The sequence below is a fragment of the Pisolithus orientalis genome (assembly GCF_024613125.1).
Source record: "Pisolithus orientalis strain OTSU chromosome Unknown F5J12scaffold_6, whole genome shotgun sequence".
Lineage (NCBI taxonomy): Eukaryota > Fungi > Basidiomycota > Agaricomycetes > Boletales > Pisolithaceae > Pisolithus > Pisolithus orientalis.
In genome coordinates, this window is record NW_026260787.1 from 335,592 (window position 1) to 363,327 (window position 27,736).

The window sequence follows — 27,736 nt, forward strand, 5'->3', positions numbered from 1 at the left end:
CCCATCTCTGAGCTCGCTCCTCGCAGCTCGACATGTCTCAGTCCGCCGACGGAAATCAAACGCCTGACGGCGGCGATGACCCCCACTCACCAGACATTCAACCTCAGATGTCCGTCCACCCCGTCGGTGGATACTCGAGCCAAATGCACGTATATCCTTTCACCCCCGGCCTCGCCCCACCTCAGCCGTCCCGCCCGAAACGCAGGCAAGTGAAGAACGCTTGTACAAACTGCCAGAAGGCCTGCAAGAAGTGCGACGACGCCCGTCCCTGCCTCCGCTGCGTCAAGTATGGAATCGCCGAGGAATGCATCGATTCCCAACGCAAGGAGAGGAAAAAGGGCGTGAAACGGGGCCCCTACAAGAAGCGCGATGGAAAAGGTGTGTCTTCCCCTTCCTTGTCTCCCTCTCCTCTCGTCTTCTCACCTCCGGCCTTCTCTCTCTCTCTCTCCCTCCCTCCTTTCTGACTCTCATTGAGATCGCGCAGGCAGCAACGTCGACCAAGTCGACGCGCCCGAAGAACCTGGCATGTCCATCCCACCTGGCGTGCCTGCCTCCTCGGCGTCCCCACCCATGCCACCCTACATGGCTGGCCCTATGGGATACGCTACGAGTTTCTACGGGCAATTCCCGGCCCCACCTACTCCGAAACCGGGCGAGGCACCTGCTGCCTACTACCCCCAGTTCTACATCACCCCCATTCCTCCGCCACACAACGGCCACCCTGGGCAAGATGTCGAACAGCAGGGATATGCACAGCTGGCTCAGTTCTACCCAGCTTTTCTGCCATATGCCCCTCAAGCATATGGCCCTTACATGATGCATCCCCATCGTCCGGATGGGCAGATGCCTCTCCCAGCCCCACAATATGCTCCATTCCCTCAGCCCTATGGCAAGCCCTCTTCCACCCCGGGCTCAGTTGACTCCGGGAACGTCAACGGTAGGAGTGAGCACGGTCAGGGGGATCAGAACTAGAGAACATGTCCGGTGTTGCCCATGATGTATTCTCTCGTTCTTCAGTTGCATATGTCTTTTAATTCTCTCTTTTCTCTCATGTAAACTTGTTTCTTTTTTCTCAATTCATGCAGCCAAGCATCGTGTAGTAGTATCGTTCGTAGTGGATACCTCCCATGTCGACGAAACATCGCATCAACTAGGCCCTATTAGTATGCCCTAACACACGATTAAGTCACTGCATGACAGCCACCTCTACGTTCCGCTCCACCCACCGCCTTCGGAAATGAAGTCCGCATGGGAAAAGCATGCTCACCAGCTCTCAAACGGTTGCCGGGCCATACCACATAACAGGCGACACGTGAAATGATGACACTCCATGATCCCCGACAGGGTTGTGTGGCCCTCTCCCACCCAAAGTTTCCATATCGTTGGATCTCCAGATGCGAATCTCGCTATTCGCTGACACCAATCGCTGACCTTGACCCGCAATTCAATACTCAGCGGCGTTCAAGTCGCCCTGGAAAGCTGCCTTGGCAACCACGTAGACGCGCACATTCGCAGAGCGGGCGACCCGGTGGGCGCGGAGAGACCGCGGTTCGTTATGTGAACAAGAGGGCATCGGCGGTGGGAGGCAATTGAGTGGCGTTAATGACCTGTCGTTTCGGCGCTCTGCGCAAGTCCAGGCTTGGACGGAACCCCAAGGAGCAGCATGAACCACTCGCCCGCTTTTTTTCTATTCTTTCGGCCGTTCATTGTGACTCGTAACACGGCAGCTGTGGCAGTATATGGTCGTATTACACACGAGGAGCCAGGATAGTGGCTCCTAGTCTCGATGTTGGTATTCTTGCAGGGGTAGGCATCGAAACTACGGACGGATGGCCCACCAATCGGCCGGACACCATGCGCATCAATGCCTCCTACGGTCTTCTTCGGATTGGCTGGATCGTCGCTCTCGCTTTTGGGTAGTAGACTTGCTCCTTGAGAAAGCTCGACTCGACGGGCTGGGCTTCTGGACCCACTACCAGGGTTTCCATGATCTGAGGGTTGATGGCATAGTGAATTGGTCGGCGAGTAGATCGATTATCGGTGAGCGTGATCCTTATCCTCGTTGCCCGTTATCGGATTGGTGATCAAAACGCAGAGTGATTCCGTACTCGTCGGTTGAGGCATTGAGGGTCCATCCTCATGTGATGGAAGCGATATGCGTCGACAACAACATCGGCAACTGAAGGGGGGATGCATTCCACGTTGTTGGGTTAGTGCGCCAATCAGTCTTTTGATGCGTAGCTGGCTGGTGATCGAGAACAAGGTACGAGACCAGTTGAGAGCGTCCAGCCAGCCAGCAGTAGCAAAGGGCTGTTGCGATCACAAAATCAAGGGTCTTCACCATGCCCGTAACATAATTGTATTGCGAAGCTGGTTGCTGTACGTGGCTGACGGCAGGGATCGATAACGCTTTTGGCCTATCGGCGTATTCATGGATTGATTATCGCCATCTGTATATTCTGTGCTCACAGAGACCTCCTGTACGCTGTCCTTGACCAAGTCATAGTCTCTGGATCGTAGAGTGCAAACGATCCTTTTTCTTGCGCCGCGTGGCGTCCCTCAGTGAGTCGGTTTTAATTGACTTGCGTCCGTGCTCGCCTGCTCTTCGTGTAAGTAACATTTCAGCATCGCCTATCCGGAGATTGGTTATCGCACCTGCATATTTTCGTCTCGATCTTGGGGAAGGTCACCGGAGGGTCTCGTTGCGTGCTATCCTCGGCCAGGCCATGGCCTCGGGATCATAGACAGCGAACGGAAATTCCCTTCTCTTGTGCCGCGCGGCGTCCCTCGCTCAGTGAGTTGGTTTGAATTGACTTGCGTTCGTTCTTGCCTGTTCTTTATGTAAGTATATAACATTTCAGCATCGCTTATCCGGGGATTGGTTATCGCACCTTCATATTCTCGTCTCGTTCTCAGGGGGAGGTCACCGGGGGGTGCCTCACGCCGTTTCCCCCAACAAGTGCTGCCGTTGGCCAGATCATAGACCCTCCTAGATTGCGAACACACGAAGGTTCCCGTCCTTTCTCCCGCACCGCGTGGCAGCCCTACAGTTTGAATTGGAGTCGTAACGGTGACCGGCGTCCGTGCATGCCTGTTCTTTGTGTAAGTAACCTGGTGTTCAAACGCATTCTTCCTCAGCCACCGACCTTCTATGGCATGGTTGGCGTCAGGCTGACGACCGTTCGCTGTTATTCGACGTGTCCAGCCTCGAGATAATCATTGTCGTTGAATGCCACCTTACATAACTCCGCCAGCACGGTCGACTGGCATCGAAACAAAATAAAATAAAATAAAATAAACTAGGGCCGACAAGATATCTTCTTGGGTCTCGGGCCTATTCCCTCCTCAGCGGCACCTTTATGTTTGAGAAAAATGGTATGTACTACGGGCGCACACTAAAAACGGAGGTAAGAAGTTTAGTCCCTCCTTATTTCCCCTGCAAGGGTTGCAGCGCATGCGTAGTTCGCGCTCGGTATGTCAATCGAATATTTATGACCGGCCCCAGTACGTGGAGGTGCAAATGCAAATCCTTGGCCGATGACGACGGCTTGTCGTATTCTATCTAGGGCTGTGCCACGGGGGACACAAGTTACACGACAATTGGCTGCAGAAGTGTGTGATGTCAGTCAGTATCAGTAGATTTCTGGCCAAAATGACTGCACGGGTCGCATCGACAACACGTATTTATCAAACGGACATGTTTCTGTAGTAGGAAAACTCTGGAAATGGATGTCAGAAATTGCGCGCTGGCCACTGCGCATATGTGTGTGTGTGTGTGCAGTACTGCAGCCTCTGAGCGAGTCACGGGATGCGGATTATATAGGGGTTACTGTGTGACCTCGTGACGACTCGCGTCCGCGTCTTCGGACTCCACACCTCCTGACTCGCAGTATTGACTCGACGTCCAACACATTTCAACCAACCCATCCACTCAACTTTGGAACCATGCCATTCGACGATTGGAACGTCACAGAGGAGGAAGGAGAGGAAGAATTGCAGGATACCTCCGTATGCATAATGCCACAGAACTTCCTGGACGGTGTTAGTAACTGACTGACTTTCCACGCGCTGTAATGTTTTGTAGTTTTTTGAAGGGCGACGCGACGTCATCTTGTTCTGCATAGACTGCTCACAATCTATGCAAGAACTCCGAGACGATGCTGTCTACGAAGACGTGAAAACGTCTCACCTCCTGACGGCACTCGACGCTGCGATGCAAGTGCAGAAGAAGAAGACCGTTTCGGGTCCGAACGATTGGGTTGGAGTACTGCTATATAACACAGTAAGAAACGTCTTTGCGACAGACAGGACTCAGCCTGAGTTGATGACCTACCCTGTTCCCTTCCGCCTAGTCGCGCCGGAATGAGTCGAATGATCACACTTCTGAGATTAAGAAGGGTACATTTTTGTACCAGAACTTGGCACCCATCAGTGTGGAGTCGATACAAGAGCTAATACGTGTGATTGATGGTAAGTATAGTCGCTTTCAGTGACTTCCACGTCATATTTCCGCTAAATCCTTCATGCACAGACGCTCGGGAAGACCCTGAGCACTTGCGGAAGACGTTCCCTCCTCTCCCAGGAACCAAAATGCCGATGGGAGACGTGTTCACGAGTTGTAACTGGGTGTTGCGCGACAAGTAAATTATAACACTTGTTGTCTCCGCGAAGCACTGTACTTATTCCGCTCAACTAGCGCACCAAAGACAGCGTCTAAACGCGTTTTCCTCATTACTGACGATGACAACCCAAGTCCTGCCAGTACCAAAATGTTGACGTCGGCGAGGACAACGCTCATCGTGAGTAATGGAACGCTTGAGAACGGGACACATGACTAACAATGCCGACAGGATCTCATGCAGTCAGGATGTCAGATAGAACCGTTTTTCATATCGACTAGGTGAGAAACCTTTTGACGTTACCAAGTTCTACTCGGTATGTCATGACGTTCATCCACTCCTGATTATTTGACCAACCGAGGGGTATATGCACGTCCCAGTCGGTCCTGCCGTCCAATGTGCTTGGGGACGAAGAACTTGAGGTTTCTGGCATACTGCCTGATTCAATATCAATCACTAGGATAGACGACCTTCTGGATCAGATGCGTTTCCATGAGCAACCTAAACGTGCCATTTTCAGCGTTCCTTTCGAGCTTGGGAAGGGCTTCACCATTGGTGTGAAGGGGTTCGTATTGCACGCGTTAAACATTGATTCAACTGTCACTGACTTGGCTTGCCAGGTATGGATTGGTGACAGAACAGAGAAAGGGATCGTACTTGTACTTCCTTGATTTAGGTGACAAGATGGAAGTAGCGAGTAGTCGGACAGCCTACGTCGATGAGGTACGGTTGAACCCCATATTCTAATGTGTGCTTGACATCTGATTATCGCAACTCGACAGGAGAAAGAAACGGAAGTTAGTCGGAACAAAATTCTGTTTGGCATGCAACTTGGTCCAGAAGAAGATGACGAAATGGGACTTGGACCGTCACGAGTAGTCAAACGTGGTCAAAGGGTGATCCTTCTCTCTTTTTGTTGGTTTACCTTTACTTACCCTCATCAGCCGTTCTACACTGCAGAAGAGGTTCAATCATTCCGCACACTCGGACTTGAGCCTGGTAGGTGCAGCTTCTCAAATTCTTGCTTGTGCTGTAGCACGTGTTCTCTGCAGGGATCAAGCTCCTAGGGTTCAAGGATAAGCGAGAACTAGCTTTCGAAGATAACGTCAAGCATTCAGTCTTCATTTATCCAGATGAGCTGGTGAGGCTTATACCATGAACCTGATTTCTGAGCCTTTATTTCTCCCACAGAAATACTCTGGGAGCAAGCGGACGTTCAGTGCTCTCCTTCAGAAGATGCTTGATAAAAGGAAAATAGGGCTGGTCCGTGCCCTGGTTCGGCGTAACTCAAGCCCGGTCTTTTGTGCTTTGCTACCACAGGTAATAGCCTCACAGCGTAGCTTTTGTTGCGACCTAATCCGAAATGCGTGACACCAGGCGGAGAAGGTAGAAGAAGGTGGATGGTGTGAACCTGGTGGTTTCCATCTCATCGTCTTGCCATTCGTGGATGATATTCGAGCAGCCCCCATCGAGGAACAACTGAGAGGTGTGATCATCTACTACTTTGATAGCTTCCAGAATTTCATCTTTTCCATGGCAGTCTCGGAAATGGCCAAAGAGGCGGCAAAACCTTGGATAGATAAATTGTCCCTCAAGAACGGAACATATCCTCCCGATTCTTATCCGAACCCTTGTAAGTTTGTCGTTGCTGTGGTACCTGCATCGTAATTAACAATCCGGCTTTGAAGCACTGGCATATCACAATGCCCAACTTCAGGCAGTCGCCTTCCGAGAGGAGTTCGATAATGAGGCATTTGAAGATTTGACTCGACCAAAGTATGACATTATTCATAGAGTGCGTGTTCTTGTAAGTGAAATGCGCTCCAAGCACTGACCCGTGGCTCAGCGAGCGGGATCGTTGATGAAGGAGTGGAAAAAGGCGCTGGTAAAGGATGAAAATTTCAACAATGTTTTTGCAACACCTGGAGTCAAACGGAAGGCGGTAAGAGTGAACTCCTGCTTGCTCTCTTATAGACGTTACTGAGGGAACTCATAGGATATCACTGTTGACGAAGCTGAGCTCCGGAGCAAACACGAGTTGGGCCAGTTAGACAGGGTAAGTTGAAGCTAGTGATATTGTTACCACGTGCCTTGATGCCAGCCGATGTAGCTCCGAGCGGACCAACTCAAGGTTTGTGATCACTACCTTGGGTCTTTAGTTCTATTGATTTCTTACCATCAAATTCTCAGGACTTCCTTAGGAAAAAAGGTCAGTCTTCATCAGGGAGGAAGGCGGAATTGGTGGCGCGTGTCGAAGAGTACCTCGCGAAGCGTTCATAACTTCACAGGTTTTCCATTTCCACGCTCACCGTTATATGGACAGAGTTTCTTCACCGTTTGTAAATTCGATGACTGATGACTGTAGTTATCCTGTCGTACTCAGAGGAATATTTAATTATCGTGCAAGCGCGATAATCGTTGCGTCTGTTTGACCTGGCAGTTCTGAAAGTTCTCAGTAGAGCCCCTAAACAGAAGGCCTATATACTGTTGTTTGTCAAGCCCCTATAAAGGGCTGTCGGAGTCCGCTTCCCCCCTCTACGAGCATCCTACTCGCCATCAGATTCTTCGAACGATAACTTATACGCTTTCGCAAACTTGCCTTCTCGCAGGCATTAGACACGCAGTTTCTACGCAACTTGGGTTAGGAATTGGGGATATTCAAGTGCACGAACCATGCAGGTGGGGAGCAGTACAATTATGATGTAAAGCTTTCTCTGAGTGCTTGTAGGTTCCGGACTTGCTCCACCCTTCAACAGGTGCCTCCCCAGCTACTGGTGGTGGAACTCAGGACATGTCCTCGTTGTCTCCCATTTGCTGCATGTCAGCTGATGTCATGGCAAATGTTTTTGAACACTGCGTTCACGAATTGGGTTATTATCCTCTCGTTGGCAAGAATCGGCAAGCCCCGTTGTCTCTATCCCAGGTCTGTCGCTCGTGGCGGAAGCTTTCCTTTGCATTGCCTTGCCTTTGGACGAGATTCCAGGTTATCATTGGCTACCCGGTCCGTCCATTGAACTGGGATAGAACGATACAGTCCATGATCATGTCTGTACGGCTATGGCTCTCGCGCTCACAGTCTCTTCCAGTATACTTATATCTTTGCTCTGCGATCCGGGATATGCCAGTCCCCTTATCGGCCCTTGAACTTTTCGATCGGGAGATCCTCAAGGCAAGCTCCCGCATCAAAAAGCTGTCACTGCACTTTCCTGCCCAATTTATCTGCCACTTGCTATCATTCACTCAAGGTTCCTTAGAGTCCCTTGAATATCTCAGCCTTTGTGGTTCCTCCAACTTCAGTGCAAATGAGCACAATGTTATGTCGCCGCTTGTCTTGCGATCTGCACCAGGTCTACGGAGTCTGTGCCTAACATGGTACGATCTGGATATGCGCAACTTCCAAGTACCATGGGCGCAGTTGACCAAGCTTAATCTCCTATGTGATTTTTTCGAAGACTTCGAGCACGTCCATAGCGATTACCTGCCCGTTCTTGCTCAGTGCCCGAATCTGAGGACGTGTTCCCTCGCCTTAGGATGGCCCTTGGATGATGATTTCTCTGTTACTAGTGTCACACTCCCCCATTTGAATACACTCGAAGTAACAATCTATGTATGGGAACCTTATGTTAAGCGGTTCTTCGGCGCCCTTCACCTTCCCAAGTTGCAATCCTTTGATATCAGCAACACCAGCCTCAAAAGGGGCTCCTTTGGAACTCGCTACCTCCAGATGCTCAGCCGAGCGGCAGAGACGGTTGAGAGTGTGACTTTCTCCTTCATAGACATCCCAGGCGTTAAGCTGTCTGCTTGTCTCTCACAACTCCCAAATCTGAAATCCCTGCGGTACACTCCCACCTCACGGGGACTGAATCACAATCTTGTGATGACGCTCACCATTGTGGATGCCCAGTCTTCCGGGGGAGATCTGGGTGACAAGGTACACCACCAGCCTATATGTCCATCCCTCGAAGCACTGCATCTCTGTTGTTCTGATGTTGTGCACATCGATGCAGTTGTGGCTCTCGTGGCCTCGCGATGTCAGTCTGAGCCTCGGCTGAGACACTTCACACTGCAGCTGGAGCGGCCTGGAGAATTTGCAGATGACGAAGGTGAAGGTGATAGGCGGGAAGAAATGATCAGCATGCTGGAGGCACGATTGAGCAGTTATGTAGATGAAGGACTGCAACTGACCCTCACCAACTGTGGCCGCTATTGAGGAGATTCTGGTTGATGCACTTCATGTTTATTTCCAAGTAATATATTTATAACCTTTCTCCGTGGTTTCATATGCTGGGGAACGACATGTGGAGCTTTTGGGAAGCATGCTAATGTTAGTCAGTGTATGGCTGGTCGGGTATCTCGCAAAGCACATGTCTCTGCATGAATTCCTCTTGTTCCGTTGATCTGACATCACTCAAGGCTACGAAAAAGCTTTGTCTGGGCTGATGTCTGGTTTGGTAGCAATGCTGAAAGATAGATTTGGAATGTGAATGGACAGTCAAGGCATGATGTTATCATGGGGGATCTCATCATGTTCCAGAAGGACTCCACCCTCAAACTCAGCAACATCAGGTGTACCAAGGGGCCAGAAGTCAACACTGATGAAGGAAAAATTGTGATTTGCCCAGAGGGGGTGGTAGGGTGCTGTTGACAGTTTTGCTCTTGCTAACCATTCTTGTACAACTCTCCACAGATTCCATCAGTAGAGCTGGATTTTAGCTGATGGCCACACTGACTTGGACATACTAATTTCTGCCATATCCTTGTTGACATGGATAAACTGTGGGTGAACATGATAATGGTCATGAGGGCAAGTAGCCCAGTGTCATAATGCTTTTGTACACTTCCCAATCTTGCAGTTGAAAGAAGACAGTATGACATGGGAGGCCAGCATTATCATATTCTGCAAGCACACTATATAGCCCTAGGTGCTTTGCATTTGTATTATCTAGTGGGTTGTGTTAACTGAGGAGGCATTAAGTGTGATGTTGCTCACATGTTGCATCCAGGGCAATTTCAACAGCCTTTCCTTCCAGCATGCCAGATATTTTCTTCATTCCCTAGCATATTTAGTAAACTCCACCCTGTCTGGGATCTCCATGTCAAAAATGTCTACTTCATGGCCATACTCATCCAATAATGTTCTTGCTGATGTAAGCTGATTGGTATCCCTTGTCCAGAGAATTTTGCTGATCTTTGTCCAAGCAGAGTGTACTTGTGCTGGTGTAACATGTGGGTATAGTTCCTGGATCTTCAGGACAAGCAAGCTAGGTGTACTCTACTCCAATTGGTCTTGGATGATCTGGGTAGCCTCTGGGGGCATGGTGACACATCAGGAAAGTAACACTTTACTATTTTTGACTTTTTGTGACTAATGTGACTTTTTGGGAAGGAATCTACTATCATTACCCATGTCCTGCAGGCATGGCTGCACTGTTCTTGCTTATTTTGGTCTTGTTCAAACCACCTAATTCATAGCTTTCAGTAGATAACACATACATTCAAATTGATGGAGGTTCCAAAGAGATATTGTGATTTTTCTCTCAGACAGTGTGCATCACACCAATGGCTCAATATCTCTGAATTTTCAGACATTTTTATTGGCAGAGGAATGAGGATGAAGGGGAAAAGGGCGAGAGCTAAAGATGAGCACTTGCCTTTAAGTTTGAATGGAGCATTGAGAGTAAACGGTTTTGAGTAGAGCTATTGAGGCTTGTAGACAGTAAAAGAACAGTTGATTGTGAACTGAACTAAGGGGATACGGCAGAAACCCCTTGGTTTATATACATGCAGGTATGTGCACAGACCAGGTGACACATATGGTAAGTAAAACTACTACCTACTATGTATAGTAATGAATGTCATGGAACATTGTAGAATAAGTGGAGTAAATTGACATCATAGTGGAGTCACTTAGAAAGCATGACATCATATGAGTAAAACTCATCTTATAAGCAAGTCTAGAACTGGTAATGAGAAACACCGTTAACCGGTATTTCCAACACTCCCCCTCGCTCTAGAACGGTAAGGTAACAAGACTGAGTGACGAGCGATTAGTTTCGAACTTCTGCCATGTGAGAGACTTGGTAAGTCCATTGGCTTTTTGCCTATCCATCTGGATATATTCAATGGCAAAAAGATTATCCTGTACACATTCACGAATGAAGTGCCACTGGACATCTATATGCTTTGAATGACCATCTGAGACTGGATTCTCAGCTATAAAGTGAGCACCCATATTATTGCAGTAGAGAATAGTTTTCTCTAGTTTGAGGTCCAGTTCATCAAAAAGCATATTGAGCCACTTGATTTGACGGGCAGAATCGCATAAAGCCATATATTCGGCTTCAGTTGATGAAAGCACAATTGTCTTTTGTTTGCGCGATCGCCAAGAAATTAGGGAGGTTCCAAGAAACATGGCATATCCAGTAGTAGAATGATGAGTATCCACATTGGCAGCCCAATCAGAGTCAGTGAATCTGAAGATGCAAGATTCGGTCCCAGAATAGTAAAGCGCAAGTTTTGGAGTAGATGCAACATATTTGACAATGTGCAGCGCCTTTTGTTTATGATCTTCAGTTGGATTGGCCATGTATTGCGACATGCAAATAACTGTGAAAGCAATATCTGGGCATGTTCCCAGAGCCATATAAAGTAAAGATCCAATGATAGATTGATATTGGGAGCAAAGTGAAGAAGAAGCTTGATAAGGAGCTTCGGGTTTCTTCAGTTGGTAGCCAGAGGGAAGTGGAGTGCAGACATTATGTGCATTCTCCATTTGGAATCATTTGATCACCTTTTTGACATAAGGGATCTGATCCAGGTAGATCTTGTGCTTAGCATGGTTTCTGTGGATCTGAAGACCTAGACATTCTTTACATTCTCCTAGATCTCTTGATTCCCATTTCTTCATAAATTCATCTTTCTTTGCTTTTAAGAGTTTAGGATGAGATCCTAAGAATAAACCATCATCAACATAGATGAGAAAGATGACCATGCCTGCATTGGATTTAAATATATAAATCCCTGCATCCACTTTTGATTGAGTGAAGCCCATGCGAAGTAGGGAAGCATGTAAGGCTTTGTTCCATGCTAATGCTGCTTGCTTTAAGCCATAAGGAGCACGCAGCAACCAATAGACCTTGTGCTCTTGACCTTTAACTTTGAAGCCTTCAGGTTGTTCCATATATATTTCTTCATCCAGATTGCCATATAAAAAGGCAGCCTTGACATCCAGGGCACTCATTTCCCAGTTTTGTTGAGCAGCGAATGATAATAGAATTCACACTGTCTCAAAATGAGTGACCAGTGAGAAGGTATCTTCAAAGTCTGTTCCGAATTCTTGTGTGAAACCTTTGGCCACAAGATGAGCTTTGTATCAACCATCGCTTTTAATAGCAAAAACCCATCTGCATTTGACTGGTTTGCGATCTGGTTTTGGATCCACAAGAGTCCAAACATTTCTTTCCTTGATTGATTTTATCTCGTCCTTCATAGCGTCGAACCATTTCTTTTGTAGTTCTGGATTGAGTTTTAGGATGTCTTTGTAATGTTCTGGAGACTCTTTAATGTGTGCAGCAAGAAGGAATTCAAAGGTATTGGCAAAATGCCTCTTTTGGTCTTCTTCTTCTTCTTCTTCGACATGTGCAGTTTGGGAAGGACCTGCTTCAGGTTCAGGTGGAGTAGTTGACTCGGGTAAAGGAGTCAATGGAGATGTAGGAGGATGAGAAATCCATTCCCTAGGAACAGAAGGAGCCTGTGGTCTAACAGGTGATGGTGGTCTCCTTTCTTCCTGTGTGACTCTCTGATATTCCCTAGAATTGCGAGCATGTTGCTCAGCATTTCTAATCCACTCCTGAGCAGTGTCTTGATTATTGTGAATATCCTTCTCGATTTGAACAGGAGGTTTAGTTCCATAAAGATTATTGGGTCGAGATGTAGGGATAATTCTGTGTTTAGGACAAGGTTCCCTATTTTCAGCTTGTTCCAGGTTTGCCCTTCTAAGATTTCTATTGTCACCAGGAACAGGATATGGTTGGTGAGGGTGCTGAATAAGATTGGGAGGAACAGCAGGTGCTCTGTGTGGTCTTTGTGGTTGTTGAACTGGTCTGTTTTGTTGACCACCCTGCTGTGGGTTTGGATTACGAGGAGGTTGTTGTGGATTCTGTGGTTGGACTGGATGAGGTCCAAAGTCGGGAGGATCAATCCCAAAGTCTGGTAGGTTTCCACCAGTATCGCTAGAACCAGAAGATTGGTCATCTTTGGAATCAGGGTCACTTGAGGTATTGGATTTTCTTCAAATACTATCCGAACAAAATGGAAAGGAGTCTTCTACGAACTTGGCAGTATGAGATAAAATGACCTTGTGGCCATAAAGAAATCAATAGCCTTTGGTTTTGGGTTTGTATCCTAAAAAGATCATTTTGATTGCATGTGGGTCCAATTTGTCTTTTCTTTGTTCTTTTGGTACCCAAACATAGGCTTTGCAACCGAATGTGCAGAAATAAGAAATATCTGGAATCTTGCCAGTGAATAATTCAGCTGGAGTCTTGAATTGAATCCTTTTGAGTGGAGTTCTGTTGTACACATGTAGTGCACAGTCAAATGCGAAGTTCCAATATTTCTTTGGAACACATGCATAGTGATGAATAGCTCCAGATTTCTCCAGAATAGTTCTATTGAATCGTTCTGTGCAGCCATTTTGTTGTGGTTGATCAGCTATAGAAAGCTGATGGGATATTCCTCTAGAAGTGAGGAGTGCCTTGAGAGTATTTCCCATGAATTCTCCCCCTTGATCCGAACGGAGAGTACCCAATTCAAGATTGAGTTGGCATTGCATAGCAAGAAGCCATTCGGTAAAATGTTTGTAGGTATCTGATTTATTCCGCATATAAATGCAGAAACCGAAGGAGGAATAGTCATCAAGCAGTGTAAGAACATACTTGGATTGGAAATAAGATTCGATGGGAAGTTCCAAAAGGTCAGCATGAACGAGTTCCAATGGGCAAGTAGCACGTTTCCAAGAAGGTTTAAATGACTTGGAAGCCATTTTGCCTTGTGCACAGCCCTTGCAGGACTGAATTCCATGTATAGGAATGTCAGGAAGACCTAATCAGCATAAATGATGCATTATATTGTTGGCAGGATGTGCCAGCCAATTGTGCCAAAGAGATTCAGCATCCATTTTAACCATCAGGCAAAGGACTGAAAAAGCATTGGTAGGTGGAAGTGGAACACCCACAAACCAGTGTAGTGGTGAATTAGGTGAAGCTAATCATGCTTCAACTAAAGTCTGGCCATCAGGTGTTTGGATTACTTCATTGTATGAAGTTGCTTCACTTCTATATCCCCTATCTAGAAGCATATTTTGAGAGCATAAGTGCTTTGAAAATTGAGGGCTGTATACCACATTTTCTAAGGAAAGAGTGGAGCCATTTTCTAGCTGCAACACTACAGTTCCTTCACTGATAATATTGACTCATTGTTTTCCAGCAGTATTGGCTAACTGCAGAGATTGATACTTTTTAAAGGATAAAAAGTCAGAATAATATGGGGTCACATGATGTGAAGCCCCTGAGTCAAGCATCCAAATGGACTCGCCTTTGGGAAGTATGATGTTAACTGACATGTCACAAGGGTAACAGTCGTAAGCATTGTATGCATTGCAGTCGAATTTGCCAGGGTTGTAACCACTGACAGAATTCTCCAAGTCAAAATCAAAGTCTGGTACATCAAGACAAATAAAAGGATGAGGATGAATATAAGTCCTCAGATTTGGTACACTCGCATGAAATTCTGCTAATGATAGTTTAAGTGGTCTGCGAGATTTTTGGGAAGACTTGGTAGAATGTCTGTTTCCTCGAATAACCTGTGACACATCATCTGCAGAACTCCTCTCTCCTGCCATGCATATATTAACCAGGCTGGTAGCTCCCATTCCATTCTTGGATTGGATGGGCGAGCTATGTACAGCCCTGGCTCTTGACTCAGTAGAGGGAAATGGAATCCTCCTCGATAGAGGATCCGGGTTCTCCCATTGTAAGGATTCCTGAAGGGATAAACCCATTCTGAAACCTGTTGATTCTGAGGAGCGGTAGGCATGCATGCAAATAGTGCAAAAGCAAGGAGAATTAGATTTTGGTATGTTGACACAAGGAGTCACTGACTCAACTTCAGAAATGAAGGAGTTCTGTATCTCCTCCTGATACCAATCTGAGAGAGTACCATCGGGTTGGATAGGTAAAGTTGGAACATGTCCAACATGTTCCATGGCCATTTCGATATCCTCAGTGGTTAACTTGGGACTAGGAACCTGAGAAGCGAGGATAGTATGGGAACCGAGAGTGGTTTCCATTTCTGGATGAGAGATATTTTCATCATGTTGATCTGGAGAATACTCTGGAGAGGTATGGCAGAAATTGATAGCATTTATATCAAAATCATCATCAGGATTGTTTTCTGGAACTTCTTCAATTGATGTGAGGTTAAACTCCTCAGCACCTTGTCCCAGAATGTCAAGCTCGTTGGTTTGGGCTTTTGCCTTGCCCTTACCATGGCAACAATTTTGGTTTCATCCTCGAGTGGACGAACCTCCCTGTTGATTATTTTGTTGTTGAGGGTAAGGCTGGTAAGAGCCTCCCCCTCTTCCATGATTTCCTTGAAAAGCACCTCGTCCTCCACAGCCACAAGAAAAGCCACCTCCACCACAATGGTCTTGAGTGTTATGTGACCCCTTGCAGATATTGCATAGGGGCGGTTTATTCATGCAAGATAATAAGGAGTTAGACTCCTTTTTAATGGTATGAGAAGAGCCTGAAGACTCTCCAATATGTCTTGGTAACATTGATTGTCTGGAGCAATGAGACCATAATTCCTTCATGTGAGGAATTACTGCATCTGGGCCTAAGTGTGCGGGATCGATGGAAGATAATATATTTGTGGGAGCTTGGTCCCAGGAAGCTGTCATGGAATGAACGAGAAGTAATGACTTCATTTTGTCATCCAAGGTAATGCCTTGACCAGTTATGGTTTTAAAAAGCATATTAATCTTGGCAATTTTTGCCATGAGATCATCCTTGGGTTTAATTTGAATTTTAAGGAGTCTTTGAAACTCCATGAATGTCGTCATGGCAGAAGGTTTGCCATATTTAGACTTGAGATCATCCCATTTTAACTTGGAAGTCATGTGAGTGTCAACGGAGAGTGCAATCATCAGATCACAGTAAAGGGTGATGCACCCCTGAGCATGTGAATCCAAGGTCTGCCAGACTCGAGCTTCATCGGCATCAGCAGGTAAAGCTTCTGTTCCTGATACGATTCCCCATACTCCAAGAGTTTGAAAATAGGCCTTCATCATAACTTGCCAAACAGCATAGTTCATCCCATTAAGTTTCAGGATGTTCTTTCTGAGACCTCCTTCAGAAGACATTCTAATAAATGTCAAGGATGAGATGGTCATATAGGAAAGATTTCTGTGGATCAGTGATAGTGGGATTAAATTGTCCTTGGAGGATAGTGTGCATGTGTTTACGATGCTTGCAAGCACAAGACTTTTGTCTGGGTCGATTCTGAGTCCTTGGTGATCAGTGTTTTATTTTTGGCTCTGGTTCCATGCCTTTCTCAGTGTAATGCCATTCAGCGATGCAAGAATTCCACTGAACATTATACTCGAGAAAATCGAAGCATAAGTCAGGGAAATAGTGGTATGATAGGAATGACCACCCCATTTCATGAAGTCTGTGGGGGTTCGAAAATCCTAACCACTCAGTGGCACAAGAATATGGAAAAGGAAACCAGCCATAAATCTGATTACTGTACTCCCTAGAAGCTAAGATTTCGTATATGTTGTAAGAGCTATCTAGGCAGGGTTCTAGAGATCCATCAGGATACTCGAGGAATTGGCCTGCAGATGCATATGGTACATCCATGGTACCAGGGAGAGGATAGTTTGCATTTAACTTCGGTAGCCACACAAGACCGAGAAAGAGCACTGGCAAGTAGTCCACGATGTCTGGGTTTGCTGAAAGATGACCCAGTATCACAGGCCATCGCACGTTCGAGGTCAGCCAGAACCAAGTCTGTTCCTGGCCAGTAAACAAAGCAGCAGTAACCAGTTGCATCAAGGTACCAAAGAGTACCTCTAGCTTTGTTGTAACCAGTTTGGGTTTTGTCCATATCTCCAATCACCTTAAATCTGTCGATGAACTCCAATAGTTGGAGGTCAAAAAGATGTCCCCCAGGTTGTCGCTGTCTGAAGAAGAGGGGGATACAGTCAACATCGGTAATTCCTTCTCTCCAAAGTCCTCTGTAATGGCCTTCCAAATACTCATGCCAAACCCTGAGAGGAGGGATGAGCTCACAGAAAGGGTTTCCCGAGATGTAGAGGGGATGGCAGTTGTAATAGATATAGATGAACGTGTCGTGAGTGATTGTGGAGGCTGGAACAGTCCAGAGGGCAGGATCTTCATAGGTTAGACTGGGAAGGTCACAACCATTGAAGTGAGCGATAGCATTAGGAGAGGAAAGGAAGGAGATTTTAGGGGTGAAGTCGGTAAGATAACTGTGGTAGGCAGTATGGATACCCAGGAGTTTGAACAGCGTGTCGAGACCTGGATAAGTTGGGAAGCCATCCCAAGTCACCTCAATCTGGGAAAGAGGGACATGGGCAAGCAACGGCTGTGGGCACATGAAGAAAGATCTGCTACTAGGGACTGTGTAGCACCAGTGGGAACAATCATGAACATATAACACCTCCATATATTCCACAACTTTCTTCATGTACTCCTCTCTCCACTTATTCCCAGCATACATGCCATCACAAGTGTGGGCGGTGGCGATTTCGGTTCATTTTGCGACAACGAGAGACATGCTAAAGAAGACACATAAGATTCCGTTCATAAATAGTTTGAGATGCAGCTAAAAAAGCAAATCGAACTCGGCAATGTCATTGCTGACAGCGAGATCAACCTCAGCAATCAGGTGGTTAGCCTGAGCAAGCATGTCACCAAGTGCCTGTACCAATTCCTGAGGAGGAGTTGGTTCACATTGAGGGGGAAGAGGATTGGCTCCTCCTTCAACTGTGTAAGGCAGAACAGGATCAAGGTCAGCATTGTTGTCACGATCAGGAGTAGTGTGAAGAAGATAGTTGGGAGGTGGAGCCTCAACCATAGGAGGACAAAGTCCATCATGAATAAGGCATAGATCAGCTCCCATGGCAGCAGCTATATGAGCGTGTACCCAATAGAGATGGATATCACGCCATAAAGGACCAGCTAAAGCTGCAGTCCAGAACACAATCGAGCAGGCAAACATCTCCCTAGAGGGTCCATATCCTCCAAGGGACAAATAAAAAATGGTAGTATAAAAAGCCATGAGAAGCGACACAATGTAAGCAATAACGCTCCATCCCAGTGCATCTAGGCTGTCAAAAGGCATGCTGATTTGGCCATCGCCAGAGATCAGTAAATGCTCAAATGACAATAGCACACCAATGGTTAGATGTTGGGGCTCATAACCTATTGGCAGAGGAACGAGGACAAAGGGGAAAGGGGCAAGAGCTAAAGACAAGCACTTGCCTTTAAGTTTGAATGGAGTGTTGAGAGTAAACAGTTTTGAGTAGAGCTATTGAGGCTCATAGACAGTAAAAGAACAGTTGATTGTGAACTGAACTAAGGGGATACAGCAGAAACCCCTTGGTTTATATACATGCAGGTATGCGCACAGACCAGGTGATGCATATGGTAAGTAAAACTACTACCTACTATGTATAGTAATGAATGTCATGGAACATTGTAGAATAAGTGGAGTAAATTGACATCATAGTGGAGTCACTTAGAAAGCATGACATCATATGAGTAAAACTCATCTTATAAGCAAGTCTAGAACTGGTAATGAGAAACACCGTTAACCAGTATTTCCAACAATTTTCTAGTCTTCTTGGCTTAGATATATCATTACTTAGTTGTCTCAATAGATTCTGTTCTCTTTTCATTCTTCAAAATGCTGTATATGGTCAAAAAAAAAGTACAGATAGTAGGTTCCTTCCCAAAAAGTCACAAATAGTCACAATAGTCACAAAAAAGTCAAAAAAAGTCACAAAAAGGTCAAAAATAGTAAAGTGTTAATTTCCTGATGCATTGTAGTAGGTTGTATGTGCATTGGTGTGCTTGATCCTGATTGATAGTGTATGCTGATTGATTGTGTTCCCTGTTTGCTGACAACAGGATATGGTAAGGGCACTGTTGCAAGGAAACTGTTTCATCCCATGGTGTCAGTGTTTGGCACCTTCTCTTTGACTTGGCTGCAGTTTCTGTTTCTTGTCCTCATCCTGACAACACCACAACAGTGTCTTGTGGCCTGTTTTGAGTGGCCAAAGACATTGCACTCTATGAATACTTCATAAGCTTTGTTCTAGTATCTTAGTCTTGTGTGGTGCTGAACTCACCTGAAGTGGTATCCAGTAACTTTCCATATCTCAAGTGCAGCATGTTGTACTCTTTCCTTTTCATGGGTCCACAGATGCTAGACAACTGCCTTGAAACTCCACACTTGTTGAGCTGCAAAACTTTTCCCACAATGCTGTAAATAGGTTCTGAGGATTGTCATACTGTGTTGTGTGAGTATCCCAAGGGCAAAATCTGAAGAACTGAGTTGAAACTCACATGCATGTGTTGGTTCCCAGGGGCTGGGTGATCTGGACCAAATGCCTCCAAGAAGGATGAGGCAGCGTGGTTATCTTCTTCTCTTTTTCTTTTTCTCCAGGCTGCAGTGGTGATTTTATTAGCTTCCCAACATATTTCACAGGTCATTCTGGGGTCATCATCAGGGAGTATTCTCTTGCACTTGAACTTTGAACATATCCTTTGGGTTGATATTGTGGTGGGGTCCATGTGAAATGAATGTAAGGTACATGTGGGAGCAGTGTTATACTGTACCACAAGTCATGTAACTACCAAAAGTGGTAAGCAATTGGCAAGTCACATGAATCATGTGATGGGTCAGGGGTTGGTTGAGCTGGATGTGCTTCAAACACTTTGGTCAAGTGAGTCCAATCACTGTAAGTGCCCTTAGGTCCAATATAAATTAAGTCATTAACTTACCTGCTTTATGGAGTTCCTCATCTTTCTGGAGGCATGAAACCAAACCAGTTGTGAAGCCAACATCATCCACATTAAAGAGAAGTTCTATCTGGAATTCCAGGCATTTCTGACACCAAGTAGCTAGGTGGGTCTTGTCTCCTTTATAGTGCACTCCATCCTCACTCCAGAAGTGATCCCACCAAGGGCTTTTTGGAGGCATGGATTGAGGATACAGTGTTTGTAGAGTTGTACTAGGAATGACCTTAACTTTCACAATTGTAAATTATGTAAATGTTAACCCTGGTTGATCAGGTCTATGACCTGTCTATGATAAGTCAGTGCTCTTTGACTACCCATTGACTGGCCCTTATTAACCACAGGTCAGTTTGACTCTGACAACACTGAATGGCAGTAAGAGCTTGCTTTTTCTTTCCAAATTCAGTATTGAAGGACTACTACTATAGCCTGTATAGAGATGAAATTTTTGATAGCTATGATGGCCTGCCCCATATTTGCATGTTTCTCCTGCCACTGCACATCTGCCAGTATGGGAGTGCTTTAAAGGTTGAGAGCAAAGTATTTAAATGACTGTAGGAGAGAGCACAGGGAGTTCATCATGTGACTAAATGACCAGTTTATGGGCTGAAAGGGTCTTATAGGTCATAGTGTTTGAGACACTGGACATATGCACTCACATAGACATTTCTCCAAAATGATTTGCAGAAGAGCCTGACACAAATTTTCCAAGTTATGGGAATGAGAATGCTGCTGGACAGCAGCATTGAAAGCCTGGCAGATAGTGGCTGCAATACCAGAACTCTTGTATTCCATGACAGCCAGAGGGATAACATCTGTCTTGTTGGAGGCTTGTCCATTTTGCAATAAAAAGTAACAATACTCAAAAATGAGCAGGCAGTCTGAAGTAATGAGTATTGTCCAAGTAGAAGACTACAACTCACAAACACCATGCTCAGCTATTGAGCAAGTGGTGACTTCTTGTGATAGTGCAGTGGGGTTACCTTCAGTTGTAATTTTTCCCTATGATTGCATGTGTTATTGTGACAGGAGCAATCCCATCACAAAATGGGACTTACTACCTGATGATGGCCATCATGCATATCACTATAGCCAGAAGGAAAAGGAAATGATTGAATCACTCACATCCTGGTGAATCATAACCAAGATGATAGTAAGGTTAGTAAATCAGCAGGGATTCAGTTAGCACACCATGGAATTGCTTACAAGCTGAAATTACACCAGGGGGCAATGTGTGATGATGTCCACCCAGCAGATATGGATCATCTGACATCACTCACATCCTATCATACCATCAAGGACAACATGATTAGTCAACTTGGCATATATCCAGCCAATCCCAGCAGGAAATCACTCACAAGCTGTCATGGCACAAGCACAGTGCAAGTGGAGCCAGTCAGCAGACATCCAATCAAACTTGCTATCAAATCACACACATCCTGTCATGGCAGCAACAAGCACAGTGCAAGTGGTACCTGTCAGCAGACATCCAACCACACCTGGTGTCAGACCACTCACATCCTGTCATAGCACCAACAAGTACAGTGCAATTGGGGCCAGTCAGCAGACATCCAATCAAAAACCTGCCATCAAATCACCCACAATCTGTCATGGTACAAACAAGTACAGTACAAGTGGTGCCAGTCAGCAAATATCCAACAAAACCTGCCATCAAATCACTCACATCCTGTCATGACACAATCAAGCATAGTGCAAGTGGTACCAGTCAGCAGACATCCAGCCAAAGCTGCCACCAAATCACTCACTCTCTGTGATGGCACAAACAAGCACAGTGCAATGGTGCCAGTCAGCAGACATCCAACCACACCTGCCATCAAATCACTCACAGGCTGCATCAGCAAAACACAAAAATGTGTTAGTAACTCATAGCTGCCCATAGTATTTGCACAATTCCATATTAGTCCAAAGCAATGTCAAGCATCCTAGCAACTCATAGTGCCAGAGTAGACTACACCAGACTTGCCCAAAGTAGTGGCCAGCATCCAAGCAACTCATAGCACCTGAGTAAGCCACACCAGTGATACCAGCAATCCAAAGACCAATAGCTACCTAGCATACAAGGGAACAGACACACCTAGCTAATACAGCAACCTAGATTCCCACTGTAGTAGAGAACTTGGTAGATCTAACTTTGTTCCTATGCATGAAGGCAACAACACACAGACATAACATACAGCATTTTTTGATAAGTACAGGAAAGTAATAGATAGTACTAGTCTAGATGAATGGTGAGTATTTGACTACCAGCATGCTCAATAACTGTGCCTATCAAGATCCAGCATAAGTAAAATAGTGGACCAAAAGAAAAGAGCAAGCATAGCATACCATCGGACTTGAGAGATGGCTGCAGCTCACTGGCCAGAACACTAACATCAAAAATAGGCTCCCCCAGTCTGCATTTTTTCATTGTTACATGTAATGAGCTGACCTCCATATCTTTTTCATGGACTCTCACCTTGCCACTGCCCACCTTGTACTTGTACAACTTGGCCATCAATTTGTATTCATGGGTGATGCATGTGGCCAGAGCTTGTTCTGCATGAAAGACTTCGCATTGTGCATGTGCTACATTGAGAAGGAGAAGTGCCTTGTGATTCAGCTGACTCTTTGATTCATGCTGCAGATTGAAAACCTATCAATGAGCGGTTATTAGGAAGGAAAAAAAGAACTTACTGTGTGAGTGGATGACTCCAATATTCCATACATCTCAGCTAAGACACCAGTTGTCTCCACTTTGACCTCAGCACTGCTAGAGGGACTGTTTCAGGAAGAGAACCTGCCATCATGAGGCTTATGGGGCAGTCCTTTGCCACCCAGGCAATGCTTGACTGTGGGCATGGTCGATCCAGCATGAAGGTGTGTATGATTGAGGTTATAAATGGACATGAGTGACTATGTTCACAAATGGGATGTGATTGGGTAGTATATGAGAAATACACTCTGTAGTGATCCAAACAACGTCCTGATTTGCACTGAAGTGATAATCATGTAACATGGAATTGGCCTGCCTGACCATCTAGAGTATGCCCCACTGTCCAAGTTGTGGTAAAGGTGGCTTCCAGAGTCACAGTGCTGTTGCAATGCACATGAGCCAGCCATCCTCTGGGTGCAATACCTGGGTCAATAACTTAGTCTGCCTTCACGAGTCTCTCCAACCATTGAGCTTGAACATTTGTAACTCTCAACACCCAACACACTTAGAAGATGTCCTGATGAGCACTGACCCTGGTGACTATGCAACTCATGATTACCTGGATTTTGTTCATATGGCATTTGACATGTGGGGGCCAACCACAGATGACTTTGAGGGTGCAGCTAAAATGTTTGGACTTGGCCCAACATTTATGGACAAATTTAACAGCAACCAGTTCAGCAACCTATGGGCATCAAATCTGTACTACCCCTTCAACTCCCACAATGAATGGGAGCTGGCATCATGGTTACTTCGTTCAGGCCTGAGCATGAGAGCTATAGACTCTTTCTTGTCATTGTCAATCATAAGCCTGTCCCTATTCTCTCCAAAGATCATTATTGATGTGCACCAGATACAGCTACTAAATATTTCCTTTTGTACAGCCAGAGCACTTTGTGGGCTGGCTGAGTTACTCCCTGGCAGGCCATGCTGGCACTCAATGGAGATTACTCCTCCGCAGCCAACCAAACACCCTGTGCACTTGTACTGGCATGATCCCCTGGAATGCATTGTGTGGCTCCTCAACCACCCTTTGTTCTCTGACCAGCTTGATTTTGTTCTGAGGCATGTATACAGAGTGGATGACTGCTGATGATGCTTGGCATATGCAGGTATGTTTCCACTGCGAGTTATAGATCCTGTTATTCAATTGATGTACCCCAGTCACAGCTTCTGAGCAGAGCGACTCTTCTTGGCACGATACTTTCTTCAGACAAGATGAATATTACTACTTTATGTGGTGGCAGAGTTGCTCATCTACTTCTTGTCAGCCTAGAAAATATCAAGATGTCCACATGCCTAAAATTGTCATCCAACTCATTTATGCTCACTGCTCTCCTCCCCATCCCCAAGTTTGTGCACAAGAACAAGTGTATGCATGGCCTCCTCGAAGATAGGCTCATTCATGAATGCCTGGATATCATACTTGAACCCATCAAGCAAGCTGCCAAACTTGGCATTATGTTACCAGATTCTCTGGGGCACATGCAGTACTGTTTCATGCCAATCACGGGTTATATTGCCAACACTCCTGAGGCTGCCATGCTTGCAGCTGGCGGGGGAAAGACTTCCCTGATCACCATGGCGATGTACAAACAGTTTGGAGACCCATTCTGACATGAACCACAAACTGTGTCCACCACTTTGGCTCAGCTCACAGCAGTGAAATTGAAGGTCCACCCTACAAACATCCAAGTCTTCTTTCACAAAGCACAGCACTTTCACCTCAGCAGAGTTAGTGACCCATTTTGGAGGGACATTCTGCTTTCTTGTCCAAGCACTTTTATAACTCTGGAGCCCCTTCACCACCTGCACAAGGAATTTTGGGACCATGACATGAAGTGGTGCATAAATGTGGTTGGTGAAGCCAAAATCAACTTTTGCTTCTCAGTTTTACAGCCTACTGTGGGGTTCCATCACTTTAAAGGTGGTGTTGCTAAGCTGAAGCAGGTGACTGGACATGTGCACCATGATGTACAATGTTACATTGTCAGTGTTATTGCTGGAGCAGCCCCTCCCAAAAATATTACTGCTATTTATGTGCTCATGGACTTCCGATACTGAGTCCAAGCTTACCACATTGATGACAACAATCTTTGTATAATATCTTCTGTACTGGATGAGTTTCATGTGCACAAGCAGTTGATACTCGATCATGGTGCATGATGTGGTAAGGGAAACAAGCCCATCAACAATTGGCACATCCCCAAGTTAGAACTCATGCAGAGCATTGTACCAAGTGTGAAGTGTGTTGGGGTCACCATCCAATGGACTGCTGATGTAACTGAACATGCCCATGTATTGGAGATCAAGACACCCACATCAGCTAGCAATAACAATAACTACAATCCTCAAATTTGCTGGTACCTCAATCATGCTGAAAAATGTAGGACATTTGAACTTGCAACATCATTATATGAATCGAAGACTCACTCCCATGGTCATGTGGAAGAAAAGTCCTTGGAGGTTGAGGATGGGAGTTCTGATGATGGCAACAGTGAGATCAGTGATTGTGAGGAGGTGAATCTAGTTTCCAAGATGCCAGGTCCCACGCAGCCTGTCACCAATTACTTTGCCATCTCTGCATGCCTCAGGACCCAGGATCCAGACTCCATTCCCTTCCCCTTGCATAGTTTTATTGCAGATGGTATGGCAATCAACCTTTCCTACGACCCACCCTTGCGATGCATTAGTGTTGATGGTGCTGCTGAGAAGTTTGGACTACTTGACCTCTGAGCCACCCTTGTTGATTTTCTAAATTGTGAGAAGGTGTATGGACCAAGCTCTGTGCACACTATAAGCAGGCAACGTCAGGGATCAAGCTCTTCAACCCTGCCTTTTACCAATCTGCAGGTTTGGTACAAGATGCAGCTGCAGAACATGGCAATACATGATATCACGGACATCCTCCCTGCCCAGACTCTCTTCTGTTCTCCACCTTGCAAGACCTGGACCCTTGGCCACTATGATGCAGCTATCATCAATGTGGACCCCCATTTCAAATGGCCAGAGAGCAGCCTGAAAGGTTCATGGTCCACACTACTTTTCCATGTCACTCACAAGAGTATCTTAGGTCATGTTGTTGGCCAGCTCCATCTCCTGATGTGCCCTTTTGGCAAGAGGGGGGTAAGATGGTTGTGGACAGACCATTTTTTGGTCTACATACAACATTTTGACATAGCAGCTGAAGATGTGACACACCTACATATCCTTAGGTGTGCTGTCACACACCAAAGGTGTTTGGTAAGGTGGACATGGATGTAGCTGATGAATGGAGGTGAAGACCATAGCCCTCATGTGAAGAAGGACAGCCAGCAATGTCGGCAGTCATCCCTTGCACAAGAACAAGTTGTCAATGCCAAAGAAAAAGGAGGAGGCAAGTTAAGCACCAATAAAATTCTTAAGTGCCCGTGTATGGCATTCTGGTTTTTGATGTATCTCCACCAATTCTGCAGACACCGAAACCATTCCCACACTCGCTTGTAGTGCTCAGCCACGTGATCCTACCTTCCAAGATTGGAAAGGATTTGTGCACTCCACACATTTCTACAGCACTCCCTCCAAAAGACGCTCATTTCGCTAATTCTTCTGATATGGCTGCCTCCACATCAGTCATTTCGCTTGTCCCCTTTGCTAGGGACCATGGCTACATATATCTACCAGGAGTTCCTACCAGCTTCCATCCTGAAGCATCCTGGTACATCCCACCCTCATCTGCCCCCTCTCAGCCCATCCAGCTTGGACAGCATGTTCTTTTTGTCAGTATGACCTCCAGGAGGATGTTCTTTGGTCACCTCAGGTCTGTCATTTGCTTGGAAAGGTCTTATGTGGTCGTTTCAGTCTCTCTGGTCCAAGAAGCATATGGATCCTTCCTCCCTGCCCCCTGCAATGTCTTCATACCAGTCTTGTCCATCATTCTTCCAAAATTGTGACAGCTACAGTATAATCTACTGTTCTCCACTCTCCCTGATCACATCCATGATGAGTATGATGCACATCTTGCCTCCTTGTTGCAAGATACAGCAGAAGACACTCCCCCTTCATCCTCTCTTCCAACAGAGCCTCATTCATGAAGTTTTTATTTGCTTCACTGAGAGGATGGTTTGGGGGGGAAAGTTGCAATCCCCTATGCTCCTGTCACCCCACAGACCCCCAAAGCTTGACCCCTGTTGACATCTGACTCACCCTGTCTGCTTTTGGATGTACTATATCAGCATCAGATCAGCACTGCCTCTCTGTCATCCCACTTTGGCCTAGAAGTGATCTCTTTGAGATGTGACATGCACAGCCTCCCCCTGATGTGATTCCAGTGCACTTTCCCAGTTCCTGACATTGCTTGACTCATACTGTGACATTCTGACTGTCTTTGACTCACCTATTGCCAATACTTACCAATCTTTTGACTTTGCTTACTGATTCTTCGCTTTTTGGCTTACTTATCCTTACCAATGCTTACCAATGCTTTCCAAGACAATTACCCATCGCTTACATTCCTTACTCATCAGTTACCAATCACTTACCAAGTGTTTGCACCTTGTTTTCCATAGGCAATGCCCCTGTACTGTATATAAGTCACTGTACTTAGGTAGCAAAAAAAAAAAAGAAGACATCAGAGAGCCCCTCTTGCTCGCAATTTATCATCTCTCAGTAAATCATTCATCAGCTTCGATAGTTGAGACTTTATTAAGGGTCTAGCTATCATCTACTTCACTTATCATCATCTATCATCCATATACTTCGCTCCAAGCCCTCCCTGAGCTCAGTACAGCTTAGGACATCAAATTAAGTCACCATCCATCCTTCTGTAGGCTGACAGCAGTCTACCCTGTCGCTTTCTATCACATTCTTGCTCCCTCTTCGTCAGGAGCACCCCCAACCCTCAGCACTCATCTTTGAGTGTTGTAGCTTGCAAAAACCCTCCCAAAGAACAGGTTCTACCATCTAGGTACCGCATAGGCACACCACCACTTGCTTTCATTGTCTTTTGTGTTGGTTTTGGTTGGTTTTCACCACTGAACCACACTTTGACTCACAGCACAAAGAGAGCGAATGGCCAACATCTTGGTGATGTCATCCCACTCAGTCAGGTCCAGGCATTCGCACATCTCATACCTTGCTTTGGGCAAACTGCAGATAATTGATTGATGGCATACAACTCCTTCAAGCATTCTACTGAATTCTATCTCAACAAATACTTCAACAAAAATATGTACTTTGCCCTAAGTCATTTGGACTCTCCTCCCATCTAGTCAACATACATGTTACCTTACCATATACCAGAGCTTATTACATGTTAA

The 27,736-nt window shown here is 45.8% G+C and overlaps 5 protein-coding genes across 5 annotated transcripts; 4 read left to right on the forward strand and 1 right to left on the reverse strand.

The window, feature by feature from the left end:
* Positions 1-107: 107 nt before the first annotated feature.
* Positions 108-972, forward strand: F5J12DRAFT_904124 (uncharacterized protein; the record flags this gene model as incomplete). The annotated part of the gene is made up of 2 exons (XM_051748487.1): positions 108-378; positions 485-972. The coding sequence occupies 2 exons, from the start codon at positions 108-110 to the stop codon at positions 970-972; spliced, it is 759 nt and encodes a 252-aa protein (XP_051602534.1).
* A 2,886-nt stretch (positions 973-3,858) lies between these two features.
* On the forward strand, positions 3,859-7,028 carry F5J12DRAFT_812641 (SPOC like C-terminal domain-containing protein). The gene is made up of 20 exons (XM_051744897.1): positions 3,859-4,008; positions 4,085-4,282; positions 4,353-4,470; positions 4,532-4,640; positions 4,697-4,799; positions 4,851-4,869; positions 4,901-4,935; positions 5,000-5,184; positions 5,240-5,342; positions 5,402-5,515; positions 5,564-5,618; positions 5,672-5,760; positions 5,811-5,939; positions 5,997-6,105; positions 6,160-6,252; positions 6,308-6,414; positions 6,466-6,561; positions 6,616-6,675; positions 6,730-6,750; positions 6,810-7,028. Exons 1-20 carry the CDS (start codon positions 3,946-3,948, stop codon positions 6,897-6,899), a joined length of 1,896 nt encoding a protein of 631 aa, XP_051602535.1. The 5' UTR covers positions 3,859-3,945; the 3' UTR covers positions 6,900-7,028.
* A 140-nt stretch (positions 7,029-7,168) lies between these two features.
* On the forward strand, positions 7,169-8,867 carry F5J12DRAFT_484407 (uncharacterized protein). The gene is made up of 2 exons (XM_051739649.1): positions 7,169-7,298; positions 7,348-8,867. Exons 1-2 carry the CDS (start codon positions 7,293-7,295, stop codon positions 8,827-8,829), a joined length of 1,488 nt encoding a protein of 495 aa, XP_051602536.1. The 5' UTR covers positions 7,169-7,292; the 3' UTR covers positions 8,830-8,867.
* Positions 8,868-18,882: 10,015 nt separating this feature from the next.
* F5J12DRAFT_780812 (uncharacterized protein) lies at positions 18,883-19,910 on the reverse strand (the record flags this gene model as incomplete). The annotated part of the gene is made up of 4 exons (XM_051742508.1): positions 18,883-18,968; positions 19,057-19,168; positions 19,274-19,374; positions 19,712-19,910. 4 exons carry the CDS (start codon positions 19,908-19,910, stop codon positions 18,883-18,885), a joined length of 498 nt encoding a protein of 165 aa, XP_051602537.1.
* Positions 19,911-22,770: 2,860 nt separating this feature from the next.
* Positions 22,771-27,580, forward strand: F5J12DRAFT_904126 (uncharacterized protein; the record flags this gene model as incomplete). The annotated part of the gene is made up of 8 exons (XM_051748488.1): positions 22,771-23,496; positions 23,604-23,934; positions 24,100-24,479; positions 24,615-25,140; positions 25,177-25,512; positions 25,585-25,654; positions 26,280-26,346; positions 27,482-27,580. The coding sequence occupies 8 exons, from the start codon at positions 22,771-22,773 to the stop codon at positions 27,578-27,580; spliced, it is 2,535 nt and encodes an 844-aa protein (XP_051602538.1).
* Between the last annotated feature and the right edge of the window lie 156 nt (positions 27,581-27,736).

What these genes read in the sequence shown, in the direction of transcription:
- F5J12DRAFT_812641 (XM_051744897.1), top strand. Translation starts at nt 3,946, where the DNA reads ATGCCATTCGACGATTGGAACGTCACAGAGGAGGAAGGAGAGGAAGAA. An exon ending in ACGTTACCAAGTTCTACTCG is followed by an intron (nt 4,936 to 4,999) that starts GTATGTCATGAC and finishes TGCACGTCCCAG; the next exon opens with TCGGTCCTGCCGTCCAATGT. An exon ending in TTTGTGCTTTGCTACCACAG is followed by an intron (nt 5,940 to 5,996) that starts GTAATAGCCTCA and finishes GCGTGACACCAG; the next exon opens with GCGGAGAAGGTAGAAGAAGG.